The sequence below is a fragment of the Lonchura striata genome, chromosome 3 (assembly GCF_046129695.1).
Source record: "Lonchura striata isolate bLonStr1 chromosome 3, bLonStr1.mat, whole genome shotgun sequence".
Classification (NCBI taxonomy): Eukaryota; Metazoa; Chordata; class Aves; order Passeriformes; family Estrildidae; genus Lonchura; species Lonchura striata.
In genome coordinates, this window is record NC_134605.1 from 81,511,427 (window position 1) to 81,529,852 (window position 18,426).

General features: G+C 34.7%; 1 protein-coding gene across 2 annotated transcripts in view; it reads right to left on the reverse strand.

Moving 5' to 3' along the window:
• Positions 1–18,426, reverse strand: part of BCKDHB (branched chain keto acid dehydrogenase E1 subunit beta) — a 145,042-nt gene that overhangs the window by 96,211 nt on the left and 30,405 nt on the right. For both annotated transcript variants that reach the window (XM_021541605.3, XM_021541604.3), the window contains exons 7-8: positions 14,686–14,783; positions 13,777–13,887 (exon numbers count right to left, since the gene is read on the reverse strand). In XM_021541605.3, the coding sequence (XP_021397280.1) occupies positions 13,777–13,887; positions 14,686–14,783 (209 nt within the window). The remainder of the gene's footprint in view (positions 1–13,776; positions 13,888–14,685; positions 14,784–18,426) is intronic.

Consider the following 18,426-nt stretch of genomic DNA (forward strand, 5'->3'; position numbering starts at 1 on the left):
ACTGTATGTAACAAAAAGTCTGACAATGTCATATAAAAAAAAGGTTAATATTCAGCAATCTTTTCTTTAATAGATGGACTTGAATTTTAGAAACTATGATTCTATTTTCTGGCAAATGCCACTAGTATAATCTTCCAGCAGTCCACATGTCTTCCATATCCAAGATAAAACTAATAAAAGATTAGACTACACTAAAATAAGAACCTCTTCCAATGCTCAAAAACATTGAGGTGAATCATATGCCACTTAGTGCTACTTGTACTCAATGAAAGTCATCCTCCAATTATTAATTTCCATAAAGTTTAATGGTCTTTTGGCTACTGAGAGCAACAGTAAGCCAATGACATTTGATGGGTTAGAACAGGACAATGAAACATTAACACACACAAAAACACTCAATGGAAATCTCTTGGTCTCAATGGAAATCTCTTTAGCAACCCACACTGAATCAAGCCTCATATTTGAGACAGGTATTTCCTGACACACAACTGAGCTTCATTTAATCACTACATCGAACCTTTTAACATACTAGCCCACTAATTAATTATAGTAATTTGAAAATGTAGACAAAAGAAATTCTATCTATAGACCAAGAAATACATTTTATTTTTAGATAGCCTCTCCTGGTGAGCTAAAAAAACTGTGAAAGTAATCTGGGAAAAATAGCCTGGTATAAATTTTTGTAATTGATCACTGATCACCACAGATTTACAATGAGCAGCAGCATGAAAACAATATCGGAAATATGAGTTTGCAAATATTCCTTATCTATTTTGTGTATACTCCTAAAAGAAATAACTATTTGGCTTCTTCTGTTCAACAAGATACACAGGCATTTGCATTTTTTCACTTAGATCTGCAGCTTAAAAGATATTGAACCCTTTAAATGTTTATCAACTAAAAGACAGCAGTCATCTTTGTATGTGACACAAAAAATAATCAAAGCCTGTAATTCATTCACTGCAGAGCTCTGACTATTGCTGAATAAGAGCCTTTGTTCCCTCCTATCTGCTTATTTCGTACTCCTTGCATATCTGAGGCAGTCTTTCCTCTAAGCAGTTTGAAATGTCATAGTCTTCAACTATGTGTCACACTAATATTTTTCTCCCAAATCGCTAAGACAGTTTTTATGATCAGTGGCAGGAGGGATACAGACAGATAAACCATGAAGTTTCTGTAAGAACCATACAAGGCACAAATCAGATCTTCTTGTCTCGAAGCTTTAATTTCCAAATGCAATATTATTGAATAACATTCATTCCCAGCCTGGAATTAATGCTGCACCACTGTAATCACTGAAATGACTGTACAGATGTCCTCATTTACATCCTCTACATATGCAGGACCAGAGAGAGAAGGCAGATTAAACACAGATCCAAGGAAATACCAAGGAGCTTTGTACATCTCAGAGCGTAACAATGAAAGAAGCATAACTAAGCTTGTCAACAGAGCAAAACTATATTCAACCAGAATGTCAATTCATTTTTGGAAAGCAGTAATTAGCAGAGCTGTAGTTCTGTTAAGGATCTCTAAAAGCCTTGGTTTGCTAGGGCAAGGGCCAGAGGGAAGACCAAATACCCAGCACTGTAGGTAGCAAAAAACATGAGGTTTTTTCCTTCTGTTTCTCCATTTTTTTTACTCTGAGTAACATTTGCTTACAGAAAAGCACTTGCTGCACACCACTTCTCACAGAAGCTCAACAACTTACTGTCCCATAAAAAAATTCTGTGTTCTCTGATATTCTTCAGAGGAGTGTTTGCAAAAAGCTTTTCAGAAACAAGTTTATTACAGTTTCTAGAGTTTTCAGGTAAAATTTTCTTGAGTGGAATGTAATAATTTTAGAGAAAGAATGTTGCTTACTCTTTGTGATCACTTCTTTTCCTTAAAGGGGAATTGGTTAAGCAAAAGTTTAACAGTTAGCATGCTAAATTCAGAAAATTGGAAAAGGAAGCTAAGGGTCTGTATTGTAATGCCTTGAAGAAAATGAGACAAAAGAACTAAAACTTTAAAAGTTACTGGAGGACCTAAATAATTAATGTATTTTTCTCAGGCAACACTTGAAAGATGAATTCAAAATTTATATAAGGCAAGACCACAGCATTAAAAAAAATTGAGTAATTTCACAAATATCTTAAAGGATCTGTAAGTCATTTGACTAATGCTAATCACAGTTTCTCCCTTTATACTTCCACGTTTCTAATGATGTTTACTTATTAAACCATTAAACCCCTAAATTACGTAATTTTAGATTGCTCAGTTTCTTATATATTTAAAGATCAGCATTTCTGTAGTGACAAAAAATACTTTATTTCTTTAGAACACAGATGGTGAAAGCTCAAAACTTCATCACATCAGCAATTTCCTCTGTACTTTGCTGAATCATCAGCTACTCAATTGTGTCAGTTCTGATATTACTTTAGGTGATAATGAAATAAATACTAAATTAATACAGGAGAGAGGGGGAATGTGAGACTTCTACCCACTTTTATTTTGACTTTTTCCCAATATTGAGGCGGGAAAAAAGGTATTTTATACTAGTGTGATACAGGTCAGAAAATTAACACTGATGACTTGAGAAAAAAAGTTACAGTTATACTAAATATTTGAGAACTACTGAAGTCACAGAGAAAAAAAATATATAGCTAAATTTATGTTTTCTACTAAGCACATCCCAGTGTGTTACTAAGCCATTTCTGAAACAAGAAAGGGTCCATATATTAGCTTTTCAATTACCCCAAGTAATTGCCCTAGAAAATCTCTACATTTTGAAACACTTCAATATTGCATCTACGCAATTAGATATAACAGCCAAGATCCTTCAGGTTTAATTTCAACATAGATACATCAATCTTGATGATACTTACATGTCAATCAAGATGATACTTTAAGTCTAGACATATACATACCCAGTAACATATGCATTAACTACTTCAAATGTATTTTGATTGTCCAGTAGAAAGGACAATTTACAAGTGACTATGTAGACAGATTACTCTGAAATATTTATTTTCTTTCACTGGAAAATAAAACTGTATTACCACAAACTGCTGACAGTTTCAAAATATAAAAATCACATCTTCCCCTTGCCAATCTATTATTTAAAACATCACTGAGCTCTTAGCCAAAAAATGATAGTATCAAGACAGTTCTCTAATGTCAGCAAAACATCATAGCTGGTAATCAGAAATTAATTGTTTCCATGGGCTTGTGAAAGTGCAACAATTGTTCCCATCATACTGCAAATAGTTCCATACTAACACATGAAAAACTAGGTCCCACTGCTGAGCTTAAGAACACAAATTTGTTTTTTTCGCCTCAATACCATTTTCCCTGTGAGAAAAAGCAAAAAGAAAACACATATCTTCTAAATTTAAAATTTGAAATTTTTATGAGAAATGTTTTAAAACACTTGAAAAAGTTTAATAAATCAACTTTTTCCTTTAATACTTAAGTAACATACCAGTTTTATGGCAAATGAAAAATAGATGCCACTTGCTCTTTAAACTCAAAACTGAGTCCCATTTTGCAGCCTTTTATGTCCTTCTTCCTTAAGAAATCTGTAACCTTCCAAACACAGCACTGTTGTAAGTTTCAAAGTTTAGGTAGCATGTCAGTAAATGCACAAGTGCCAGATGTGATAATATAGTATACATTAGTACGTATACATTAGTACTTATTGACCACATGCCAAAAGAGTGATTTTACAGTTTTGTCATGTGCAAGCAAGGAATTTATTAAAACTGGCAATATGGGGGTTTTCAGCTGGACAGAGAAATCAGAATGCTCATTTCTAGCACAAGCATTATACAGTAACCAAGTAGTATTAAATTACCACTTCCTCTCTTCTCATCTGGAAAGTTTGATTAGCATTCTCTGTAAACTTTTGCAAGTCTTCAGCTACAAGACACAAACCAAAGCACAGCTCCAACTTACAGCACACTTCACTGCTGATCCAAGTAATGCAACTGCAGTTTAAACAGAATACTGCTTAGGCAAGTTAATAAATACCTCACATTTGAATCAAATGGAAAAAACATATTAATTGCATAATCTTAAACTTATATCATAGTAATCATTCATAATGCTGACAGCTTCCTCAGTAGGCTGAATGAGCAATTCCCCTCACACCACACTATTTGAAAAAATACTGATGATTATTTTTATGTTTAACATGGTTATTTAAAATTGCTTCATATTAAGAACTTCCAGTACTTTATTAATTTAATTTCTGACTTTTCTTATATGTTATTCTTCATATTGTCTCATCAATGAGATAAAAAATCAGTCTGAAATAGTTCCCACTAAAGACCTTTTATAATTTTATTAATAAATCTTTCTTATTTTAAATAACATAAATTGGCAATATAACTATATAACACCAGCTCACAAGCTACTAGGTTGATTAGTGGCAAAAGCATTTGCAGAATAATCACACAAGTAGAAAAGTAAGTAACAACAGTGTCAAGACAGTTCAGGAAATTTATTTTGTACTAATATTCACAAAAAGCAGAGAATACCCAATTTCCCAGCAGATTTAGCACTGTAGTGAGACTCATTATGCTCATTATAAGTAAAATCAAACCACTTCCAGAACTACACAGATAGGTAGTTCTTAGTCAAGTCACTGGCAGAATAAACATGAATCAAGCATATGACAACATTCTAGCACTGCCAATGGAATCTCCTGCTTTTTCCCAGATGTCACTGGTCCATCCTGCATTTCCTACCAATTTTTTTAAGTCCTGATTTTTTTCCATTCTTCTCAAAGTAAGGATGCATGCATGCCACAGCTCAAAGTACTTCCTTTCTATTGGCTCCTCATTTTAACTAGCTTGTACTTCAAGCACAAAGGCTAAAAATTATTGTAACACATCTCTGTGCACCAAAAGGGTACCTGAAGAGAGCAACAAGAGCAGTAGCAAATGTTGCAACAGTCATTCCTCCTGCTCTTTGTGTCTGGAAAAGACAAAGACAACCTCTCTAATCAGATACTTCTTTTCCTTTTTATTTTTTTTCCCTTTGTGCCTAGAAGAATCAAGTTGAATAATAGCAAAGCTTTTTTTCTTTTTAAGCACAGAAAACAGAATATGCTCAGATGCCAGGCAAAAACAGGCACAAAGATCTCCAGAGATATTAAAGGTAAATTAGATGAGCATCTCCCAAGAGATGAAGCCACACAGTGTCACAGCACCACTAATCACTTGCTTTATCCAACATACAAACACAAAAAAATCTATATGTAATTTAGCTGGGAGCAAAATTTCAAGCACAAGAGACTAAGAGTAAAAGTTAAGATCTGTCCCTTGAAATTCTGTCGTGTGTTACCTGAAAAAGAATACTCTGCACAGAAGGCAGCTTCTCAGTTCTGTAGGGTTAGTTCTAGATAACAATTGAACAGAAATCACAGATAGGGAAGAAAAGTTGCTGAAGTACACTGCTAAAATGTAGCACCACAGAAAATTAAAATTAATTATTTTGTTTTATAATTTCCTTTTATGTTAAAGTCCTTAAGAACTTTGAAACGTACAAAGTTTAGGATTCTCAAAACTGCACATCAAACGAAACTATTTCTGCAGAAACAGCTTTACATATCAAAAGCATATTTTGCAAACAAAAAGCTAAGAAAACTAAATTAGTCTGATTTGTTTCTTGAGAGAAAAAAAATGCAGGCCTGTTTTTTTTCCATGTTAAACCACTATTTAACCATGCAAAAATTAAATACATGCATCACATTCTAGGACATTTTCTGTGACATTACAAAACAGCAATTTTTTGGTTTTCTATATCCACATGCAAAAGTGAAATATCCAAGAAGTCCAAGCAAATTCTGTCTTATTCTATCATATTATTAAGTGAAATATCATAAATTTCAGGACAGTGCAAATTATATACATAGAAAAAGTAACAAAATTGAAAGGTTTTCAGATTAGTTCAACCTTCATATGATAAAAACAGTAGTAGAGGACTCATTAACATATAACGAGAATTTCAAACATTTCAATATGGTAAAGGTCTTAATGTATCTTAGAGCTATCAAAAGTTGGGTAACAAGAAGATATAATACATATAACAAGAAAGTAACTGTTCTATCATAAGGAGTCAAAAAGGTAATTGGTAATATTCAGGATTTCATGCATTAGTTCAGCCCACCATTAGTTGCAAAGAGCAGAGTCAAACAGCCTAAAAGAATTTCAAGAGATTTGGGGTATTTTAGGAGTGGTCCATAATAGCTTGACAGAAAAAGTTATTCTAGATTAGATTGAGTTTATTTAGAAGAAACCCAATCACAAATTGATTGTGCTGAACACTGTTGTGTGGCAGACAAAAAATGAAAGCAATCTTCAAGTACAGACTCTTGAACACAAAGATGAGAGGGATAGGAAATTATTTGTCCAGTCCCACAGTAGTCGTATCAGATGAGGTAGCAGCATAACAAAAACTCAGTGTAATACTAGGTATAGTTCTAAGACCTTTGGAAAATACCTGAGTATATATATCTTAAAGAAAAACAAAGCCTTCCTATAAAAAACATTCCAACAATACTTACCTTTGGAAAACTCTGTAGTCTACGCTTTTATTACAAGCATTTCAGATTGCCTTCACCGTGAACATAAAAATACTTACAAGAGGCTACATACAGTGCACTGTGCTATTAATAAATGCATATTGTTAGACAATAATTCAGTAAAAAACAGATTACAATCTTGACATGATGAATTTCAACATTATCTTTAGAAGTACAAAATTATTGCAGAAATACTTACAACTACATTTTCATGGGGTAAAGGTTAATAAAGCACAAATAGAAAGAATCTACAGCATGTGTATTTTAAAAAAAAAGTAGATTAAAAGAGCAGCTGGCTCAACTAAGTGATAATGGCAGGATAAATAGCTACAGACATCTAAAGAAAGGCAATACTGTAGGGAAGCAATAATTATATCTATGGAAGAATGACTCATATATGATTACCATCATGGGACGTCATCCCAACTTCCATTAGAATTCAATCAGCACCAATTGCAAGGAAAAAATAAATGCACATACTGGAGCCATAAAATAGTTTCTAACCATAGACTGTACCACTATCCATTTATTTGCATAAGTGCCTTTAAATCTGAAGGTTTTAATACATAATGTGAGCAAAAGGGAAAAGATCTGATGAAGAACTGATGGACAGTATCATCAGCACTATACTACATGTTAACAAAAATGCCTTTTCTCTACCTATGTTTTTTTCTAATCAGAGTCTTTCTCAAGTATCACTTGTCAATATATAGGCAAAAAGACTGAGAACTATTATATTGAGAGGAAGAAAGGAGAAAACAGAATTATAAATAGACAACACCTTGGCACTAAGGTACTTCCCTGAAAAAACAAGATGCATTGGAATTAAAAAAAAAAGGCTTCAAAGCTTTCTTAAAACACAGAAGAACAAAGATATCAATAATTAGTTTCTAAAATGGTTATGTAAATATTCTCATAGTTTTAAAATATCTGCTTCCAAGTATGGCTCCAGCGTTCTGCTTCTGGAAGCCAAGCAACAGTCCACAGCATGGTCTAGCAACTTGAAACTACAAGACCAAAAGGCACAAGTTTCTTATGGAAACAGTGACAAAATTAACTGTCATCATGCAAGCTGTACAACTTTAATTATATTTTATAGGTACAAGATCCATTCAATAAGAAATCCAAGGAGCAACATATAAAATGGCAAAAGATCAAGAACAGATAGCCAAGAAACATAAATCTGATCCCAGGATACCTGTGCTACAATTGTACAGTTCAATGCCTGGTGAGTGTAGTTAATGCATAAAAAACCCCGTTGCTGATCTTGGTTTTCCTTTTATTCACAATCCAAATAGATTAAGTAAACTTAAAGGAATGAAACAAGCTGGTAGATCTATAGGTCTGCTAGGACATGCTGCCTAGTAAGTATAGGACATGAAAGATGTACTACTGAAAATTAATCACTGATGATATCTGACAAAAATGCCACTTGTGCATTAAGGATAATGCTTCAATACATGCTGGAAACAAAGGCTCCTGTCAAGAGCCTAGATGGAAAACAGGCACAGAGTTTGCCCAATCTGTATTACCCACTGGTTCTTCTGTGGAACTCTGTATTTCTTTTGCTCAAATTTGCTCTTTCCAATGAGTAGCAGATGTATTTGCAGCCTGACAAGCATTTTTGCTGACCTCCATGAAGGGTCTGCAGAATCCTTCCTGAAGAGGAGCAAAGTACCATGGAGTGCCCAGAACTACACACATGCTTTTTCACTTGACTGTAGTATAGTGTCCTAAAAAGCAAATTCTATTCTCAACATTTCTTTGCATGAAGGTAGCAACCATTCAGAGACAGTTGACTAATTAGCTATCACTGTACATGGCAAATACTTGCCTTCTAAACAATTCAAAAGTATAAAAATGTGCATTTGCAGTTAAAATGGCAGATTGATACTAATTGGTTCAACACCCAAATTAACATTCTTGCCTTAATTCAGGGTGAAAAAACTACAGTAACTTACCCAATCCTTTAAGAGTGCTTAATCCTGAGCTAGATTTCCTACTTCCAGTAACACACATTTTTCAGTATAAAAGCCACAACAACTACAGAATATTACCCTGAATGTTACCAATGAAGCACTGGGAAGTGTGCCATGGGCTTTTTAGTCGATACCACATCACCCAGCAGTTCATACACAGGAAAGTCCACACAGCCTAATCTATTCAAAGTATCCAAGCAAATGTGTTAAGTATAGTGAAGGAAATAAATTTATGTTTTAAAGTGTCATTTCTGAAAGGGAGAAAGTTTTTGAAACAGTTTTGTGGCTTATAAATAACCACTTTTATAGATATTTCATATATCGCTCATATTTCAGTTTTCTGAGCAGTGTCCTTCATGGCAGCTTAGCCTTTCAATAATAACACAGCAAATCAATCAAATAGTGGAAAAGTGTTATCTGTCTGGATTAGGTACTGACATCTTTGCTGTGGCTGCACTAAATGCAGATGTGTCTGCATGCACATGCAACAGCAGGGCATTCAAGGCAGAGGCTTCTTTATCAGCAGGGTATGTTGAGAAACACAATCATTTCATGCATTCGTGTTTACAGGTGAAGGTATAATGGAAAACAAATCACTCCTGATCCCAGTCCACTCATACATAAATGAAACACATAGATGTAGGATGCTAATGTTAGAATAAGCACAGGGAAAGCATTCTCTCCATCAAAAAATAAAAAAATAAAAAAAACCAACAATGCTATGGACAGTTAGTTCATCTCTTTGAGTTATAACTGCTGTACGTCTTATACTCCAGTCCTAATGAATAAAACAAAATCTTTAGTCAGAAATCAGTGAAGATTGTCAAAGTAAACAAGAGACCTAACAAATTTCTCACTGACCACAATGACATTGTGCTTTGAAAATGTATACATAGACAAGCCTTTGCTATTACACTTCCTAAGGAAGCAGCTAAGGCAACATATACTCTTTAAACAAGCTTGTGTCACTTTTCTGACACATAACAACAAAACTTTTTAAGCTGATTTATACAGCTACATATTGGGAGTTGATGTTGGGTTTACTTTCAATCCTGCAAGGAAAAAGTACATGTTTGCTTTTGCTTCATGTCTCATTCAGAAGCAATATACTGGGAGTCTGTGCATGTACAATCTGTACTATCTACCCCATTTTTCTTGCAAAAGACCTTAGAAAGATTACAGATCAGCATGCATTTTAATGTACAGAAACATATATAAAACACAGATTCTTTGCTTTCATCCTAGTAAAAATGTCAGATTTTTTTTTAAACTACTTATGTCCTTTATGTCAGCAGCAGGTGTCATTTGTCAGCTCCAAAATTACGAGTTCAATTTGTCTCACATAACTTTACTCTAAGAAAATTACAGTTTCCCTTTTTTTTTTTTTTTTGACCAAACTTTTAAACCATGACCATTCCAGAGGCCAGTTTATCTCATGAAGAAACAAGACTGCTGATGCACTTGTGGAAATATCGTTTCTCTAGAATAGCTCTATGAGCTCCTGAAACTAAGTCAACCTTAATTTCTCCTTCTTAGACATCTGAAGAGCAACAAAAGAAAAATGCAGCCCCTGTGAGTATGCTGACCCGTTCCAGGAATTGTAACAATAAAAGTTTCTATCACTGGTGGGATCCATTCAAAGTCCATGGTAGTCTGCTCCAGGCAGGTGCAACCTCATCTCCTCATGCAGATGACAAATGCTAACCTATTTCAAAACTGAGAAAAATCTCAAAGTATCAAAAATGCAAAGAAAATATCAGTAACATTAAACAGTAATTTTTATTTATGCTCACTGTATTCATTCTTTATTCATGTTTCTCTCAGAGGTATTTATTCACAAACATGCTCATAGGAGCAGTGCTAAGTCAAAGCAGACACTTAACTTGTCTAGAAGAGGCCTCTGCTGGCAGTTGTGAAGCACAGCTTCTCATAGTTCTAAAAAATATGAATTTTCATGACATAATTTTCTGTCTCAAAAAAGGTACAGAAAGCAAACTAAGGAGTTATATTTCCAGTGAAAATTTGCGTATTACTGCTCATCTCCAAAGCACTAACAATTTCAGCCCATCCCTCTCCACACCTACACCACAGCTGTCAAATTAAAGTTGCAGGTATTTCCAGCTTAGAATAAAATGACAGCCTTTACTGATCACAAAGGATACCATTCCCAGCAGTGAAACTGAGGGATGTGTTTTTACAGCAAAACCCAAAGTCCTGGTCTCCACCACCATGCAGGCTCCCATCAGCCATGGACCATGCATTCCAGCACCAGCAGAAGAGCAATAAGGTTATAGTATATTATGTGCACCATCATCTGCATCCAACAGGACAGAGAGACAACGGATGCATTTCAAACACATGTGTGACAAGGAAAAACAAAAACCTGGCCTAGTGTTTATAAGTAACAGTCACAGGCAAATAGTCAGACCTGTAGCAGCTGATAATTTGCTTATGGGTTGGACTGGAGTAAAAGCAATTCCATTATCATTTAAGACCCCACAGAGAGAACATAAGCAGACCAATGGACAGCTGAGGACTTTCTCTGGAATGGCCAACTTTTCTACTGATCTTTTGGACCTTGACACTGGCATCTCAGGATGGGAATAACAAGTCACGTTACCCAGACTGATGCTGTAAGCCACTGTCAACTGCAACAGCTGCCACAAGCAGTTCCTCATGGGCTGGGACTAGAGCAAGCAGCTAGAGCTGTAGTTCCATCCATCTGTTTACACTAGCAATTACCTTAAAAGCTATCCAAGATGCAAATTGAATTTAAAAAGTTTCAGTGTTACATAATGTAACCAAATAATGCACAAATGCAAACCACAAATTATTTTCAGCTGAGCAAAACAGACAAGATCTAAAGAAGAGAATTTAACATTTCTCCCATCAGACCAGCCAGCATACAGCCAAACTAACATAATAGCAGTGCTAACTAAAAACATTTACTGTTTGGTATTTATTATAATAAACAGCTGACCTGCCTAGCCAACAGCCACTATAATTTTTTTTAATTACTCTCTTAATTCTTAATAATAAACTTATTAGCAGATTTAAAGCAACAGGTCCATCTATTCCATCTTTTAGAGAGATGGAGAACCCCTCCTACAAGGAAGCACTAAGAATTGGGATTGTTCAGCCTGGAAAAGAGAAGGTTTTGGGGTGACCTAATTGCAGCCTTCCTGTACCTGAAAGAAGCCTACAATAAAGATGGACAGAGACTTTCTACAGGAGCATGTAGTGACAGAACAAGGGGGAAGAGCTTCAAACTGAGAGAAGGGTTATTAGATATTAGATCAGATATTAGGAAAAAATAGATTAGATATTAGGAAAAAAAAAAAACCTTCATTGCAAGGGCAGTGAGGCACTGAACAAGCAGTCCAGAGAAGTTGTGGATCCCCCAGCCCTGAAAGTGTTCAAGGCCAGCCTGGATGGGACTCTGAGCAACCTGGTCTAATAGAAGATGTCCCTGTCTGTGGCAGGAGAGTTGAAACTACATGATCTTTTAAAATCTTTTTGGACCCAAACCATTATATGATATTTTTATTTATCAAAATATGCTCAGGACAGAACATGAGCTAAAAATCCTCATGGAATATCCAAATTTAAAAAATATATTTGCAAAATATTGTACAACTAAAGCTCTGCACTTCCTATCCACAGCTACATTTTTTCCTCATGGCATTTCAGTGCAGAGCCAACCCAACAAAACAGACTTAACTGCTCTTTCAAAGAGATACTTTATTTTCAAAGAATTACATCTCAAATCTTCAAAGAAGGAAAAAGAATTACCTAAAAAAAAAAATAATTTTACTTATCCAGAAGAAATTGTAAAGGATTATGGCCAAAATTTCACTTCATACTGATGACAGTAACTCAACACATTTCATTTTTTACGGCTAGAACTAGAAAGTACATCCAAGTAACAAGAAATACACTTCAAACAAAAAAACAAATTCTTCAACCAAGAATATCAAATTTATATGAGACAAATCATAGCTACACATATAAGTACACAATTTGTAACACATCCACAACCAGACAGCAGAATGCAGCCAATAGCAAATGCACAACATAGATCTTTCCTCCCATAATCTATTCCATCCCATCCTACTGGCAGTCCCTCAGATAAATAAAACTGAGGAAAAATACAAGCTTTGCCATAGAGTAGCAGACCAATGGCCCATCTTTCCCTTTATCATACTTAATGTGTTTATATGTTACCTGACCAGAAGCAAGGCCCTTACTAAGCATAACAAAACACTTGTCTATACAATTAAGATATTCCAAGTATATAGAGTCTGGTATATGGCTGATCTGCCCTATTTAAACATCTGTACAATCTCAGTTAGCTGAATACAACACCATATTGCCTTAAATTAGCAACTGCAGGCAGATGAAGTACTTGATGGAATCACACAACTTTTTCCAAGCCCATGGCTGTTCTCATCCCTGTGGTTAACTCAGTACACTACAGTTAGTAGGTCTGTCTTAAGAAAGCTGCAGACATTCTCAATCTTCTGAGTAATTTGTTCAGGAGCATAAAATAAGCAAGTAAACTCAGGCTGAATTAGAACCCAATGAGTTGTTAGCCATGATCCTGCAGGACTGTAGATTTGCCAGATTAAGGAAACACTCAGCTCTAGCAGAAGCAGTACGTGTTCTGTTAGTGACATCAAAGACTTCTACAAAGAAGAGAAGCACTTCTTTGTGCTTTTGTGAATACCCAGGAATTTCAAACTAGGTAGTCTGAGAAGAGTAAATGCTGATTTTTCTCTCCAACCCAAGAATTCATATACCTTAAATGAAAACATTTATTTTTAAAAATACAGATAAACACTAAGGCACAATACTGCAGACCTACAACTAGATGAAGATGTTAATGTTAAACAGCAAGAAAAAAAAGATAAAAATTTTGCCAAAGACAGCAAGGATGTCAGAAAGAAAGATTCAGAAATTGTGGAAAAGCAACTTTCAGGGAGAAGTCTGATTAAATCTGATTAACCCTCTGCTTGAAAGTAAAGAACATGTATTCTGACATTATTTTGAGTCCTGAAACATAATTCTCTTTCAATGCTAAAGCAAATGTCTGGTCCATGTAATGTGCATGTACTCTGCATTTATGATACAGAACAAAAAATACCAAACAATATATACAAAACAAAGCAAAAAATGTTGGTCTTTTTAAAACAACCTAGGTTGTTTTTAAATTAATATGCATCACTTCTTTACCTTGCAAATAGTCTCTGTATCCCATGGTAAGATGGTTCTCAGATCAATAACTTCACAGGACACACCAAGCTTTTCTTGAGCCATTGCTGCCACCTCTTTAATCACATGTACCTGGAAAAGCAATGCATCATCACCAAATAATCTAAATTATGCAAATTGATCTAAATTATACATATGGAATACAAGCAGTAATTTAACTTATTACCTACATGTTGAGCAGAGATGTTTCTATTCAATAATAACCATTTAGTATTTAGTGTATACTTCTTATTTAGTACTTAATTATTCCCAGTATTTTAGCACCACTCCAAAAACTAAATTCACTGAAGAATCACTGAGAACAAAATTTGCTTTCTAGAGAAGTCTCTTTCAGTGAATAGTACCAGTCCTCACTATTTTTTTTTTTTTTGTGTAATCAGTTTGAATGAGTTTTAGAAATTTTTTGTTAGGACTGTAACTAAGCTAATACCCAAATACATCAGAGTAATGTATTTTAATGTAGCAGTCCCATGCAATCCTGCAAGAAGCAGGATTCATTAAGTTCATTCAGAAATACTACACTGCACTACATCTAATCTTAGCCAAAAAGCCAAGAAACAGTTCTAGTAGTCCCAGTAACTACTCTTTCTCTAACTTACTGAAACATAGCCAAGTGATCATCTCCAAAGCATTATCTTATAAACAGCTAGGAGAAAAAGTAGAATGTTAATTATAGTAATCAGATAATGCAGCATTTGCAACGCTGGTGTTAAACTGTGTGTTAGAAGAGCAATAATAATAAATGGTTGCAATGTCGTGTTACTGCTATATGCCTTGATTGTGGGGGTCAGGACTGGATATTTACAGGTAGTAGTAATTACTTTTTCTCCTAGCTTTGATGGGTGACAAAATAGCTTGAGAGTTACTGACCTGAGTGCCCCAAGCAACCATTGTCACATCATTGCCCGTCTGCAGCACCTCAGCTTGAGACAGTGGAATGTTGTAGGGCTCTACAGGAACTTGTTCCACTGAAAAAAGAGAAACAGGGGAGAATAAGTATTAGATTCCTTTATTAGTCAATATTATACCATAAAAAACATACATTAAAATTTTTCTTCAGTCTTAAAGCCATCTAAAATAATAGACTAAAATTACATTCAGTATGTTACTGGTGCCCAGTGACAGGATGAAGAGCAATGACCATAAAAAAAACCAGAAAAAGCTTCACTTCAATATGAGGAAGAACTTTACGTTGAGAGTGGCAGAGCACTGAACAGGCTTGCCCAGGGAGGTTGTCAGGTGTCCCTCTCTGGAGAAATTCAAAACCCACCTGAATGTGTTCCTGTGTCACCTGCTCTAGGGTAACTCTGCCTTGGCAGAGGGGTTGGACTGGATGACCTCCTAAGGTCCCTTCTATCCCTAAGAATTGTGTGATTTTATTAGCATTAGACCAAAATAACTGAGTTTTGGCATTCATTTCAAAGGTTCAATTCAAATTCTTTTTAATTAAACTGTTACACATATGTTCAGTGTAGAGTTTAAATTTATGTTATATATCACAACAAGATTATGCATATATACACATGCAAAAGATAGTAATAAGTTCTGGTGTACATCAAGTCAAAATATCAGCATCAGATTTGGAAATGGACACTACTACAGTTGATAAAAAAATCTCAAATAACCACTAATTTATCACAATCCTTAATTATTCTAGTAATCATCAGAAGAGTCTTGAAATTATACTTTAATACTGAGACAAGAAGGATCATCTGTGCCAGCATCCTCCTGATGATCCAATTATGGTGCTCTGCAGTTTTATGTTTAAATTGAGGCAAAAAGTTTTCAGAACCTACATAGGGAATGCCAGCAAGAACTTCTGATTATAGCAGTTTTAAATAAGTCTAAATATTTTTTCCTTTAAAAATGTTAACTAGTCACCAAAAATACACCACAATTCAAGAGAGAAGGCAAGAATTAGGCATTTTGTCGTCTTTAACATTTAACATAGCTCCATTCATGACTCATTTACTAGTTTTCAGCTGGAAAAATGTTAGGTCAGTTGTGCTAGTTTTGAATCAGTGCTCCAATGCACTATACATGGCATACACTGGTTCAGTGACTAAAACTATGATTAAAGACATCTATATATCATATTTTAGAAGAAATACTGATTTTGATCTAAAGATGAACTTGTCTATGCACCAGCAACTGAAATAATACTTCTGGAAACATATTCAAGTGACAAGTGAAAAAAAGAGATCTTCTAAATACACAGAAAAAAATTATAAAGAAAATGCCTTTTTTTTTTTTACTTATTTCATAGCTCATAAATACTTTTTGAGTTCCTGCTGAACAAAATTGCTTCTTGAAGTAACAATAAAGAATCTCCCTGAGTGATACCAATAGTGAAGTGGTTAGTATTTTTCCTTCACTGTTATGGTAGATACAACAAAAGTAAAATGACCTAGGTTTTTTCCTGGCTTACAAGTTCCAAATGTGACTTCAAAAAATGAAGTTGCAAATAATGTTCAATCCTGGCAGACAATTTTCTTTTTTCTTGTTGATAATGATCTATAAATACCACATATATCACAGAATCACAGAATGGCTGAGGTAGGAAGTGACCTCTGGAGATCACCTAGTCCAAGCATCCTGATCTGTAATAATTCCTTTGAATAACAAGTGGCTAGAAAAATATAGGACTGGGAAAGAAAGGGAAAGAAATGCACATCCAGCAGTTGCTCACTGCACATTAGTGGCAGACCAGGTTTCTATGGATTTCACATATTGTACAACCCTCAAGCAACAGAAAGAGATCCTGAAAGATAATTAAACCCACAACTACACTAATTGGCATTGTATGACTGCTTTTGCCATGAAATGGTCACTTACATGAGACACGGAGAACAAGAAACTTAAAAAGATACCATGGGACCTTTGAGGGAAAACCCAGGATACTGACATGAATGAGAAGGTTTTGAAGGGAGTGGGATAAGCCAGAGGAAGAACTGGAAGATGTACATGATACAGAAATAAAAGCTTTTTCACTGTGCAATGGTTTTATCCACTTAGGAAAATGAAATATAACATACAATTACACAAATTACTAATTTCTTACTATAGCTGAACCATTCTGCAACAAAATGTCCATTAAATGAGCTCATCTATCATACCTGACAATTTAAAATAGAAAATTCAGCTTGTCAAAAAATTATAGAAAAGTCCAATTTGGAAGGATTTTTCTTGATTGCCTTTGTAAAAACCCCTTTTCCAACTAATAGAGATGATAAATAGCATATGGAATTATTCTATTAATATTCTTTCATAATAATTATCTAATCCAGGATAACAGTGTTTATATACAAAGCAGTCTGTTCATCTATTACTAAAGAAATAAAGTACTTGAAATCAAATGTTTCAAACACAGATTTCAAATACAGCAATTAACAAATTTGTAATTATCAGTGAAAAAGGGCCATGGCAATTTTAAGAGGTTACAACATCTGTTGCATTTTCTAAAGGAGCAGTCTGAACAGCAGAAAGAAAATACATGTTTTCTCATCCTACCTGCCTTGTCTCTATAACAACCACTGATGCAAGCTGTATTTATTTCTACACCACCAATGTCATATATAGTACAATTAAATGAAACTGAAAAGGTCAAAAAACATCAGAGTAGGTTCTCCACAAGATGTCTAAACCTGATAATGTCAAGGTGACTCATCTTCTCCTTTGATTCATAACCATTATGTTCTCTTGACACTGCACAGGCTGTTAACACTTTTTATAAATCAAAACCTCCTTTTCCACTTTAGTTCAGATATTTTCTTAGTATCTCTGACATTTAGGGGGATGTCACTATGGCACCTTCAATAACATTATGATCTCGTAAGTTAAATAGCAACTCTCTTTGCGTGTACTTGCAGATTGAACTCTATATTTTTACTCAGAAAGTTTTACATTTCTTTGCTCCCTCCTAATGTAATTGAAGGAAAATTAACATACACAATATTTCTGATAAACATTTGTATGGTTATGTGAATGAAGACAGCATCTGCTCCACCAAGGGTGTCTAGACAAGGATCTTTACAACATAAAAGGGGATAACAGGAAGAGAGAAAAGCCATGGGGAAGAACACACAGGGACACAAACCTTACCACAAAGGTTGAGGGTTGCAGTTACAGGAATCAATACTGCTCAGTCCCATTTATTGATAAGGGTATGGGGAATATGGGAGTGTTTCTTTCAGTAAAACTATCTGATGGGATTATAAAGATAAAAGAGAAGCTATAAACAAAATATGCAGACATATACCTGAAGACAAATGTAACTAAGACAAGAAATAAACCTTGCCAGGAACACTCAGAGAAGGTTAGAAATTTTTGGTGGTTGGAATGGAGTGGGAGTGGGATTTTTGTCATTATTTTAGTTAGGTTTGTTTTTTTGGTTTTTTTTTTGCTTGCTTGTTTAAACAAAACATTATTAGCTTCAGGCCCCCTGAATAAGGACAGATACCCTGTTTTTTAAAGACTATCCCACCTACAGTTTCTTTTTAGCTGTAATTTCAAATACATCAACAACTCGAAACAAAATATCATGGACAAATATTTAGAGGACTCATAGGCAGAAAGAAGTCCATTAGAGGAAAGTTACAAGACTCAAAAGCC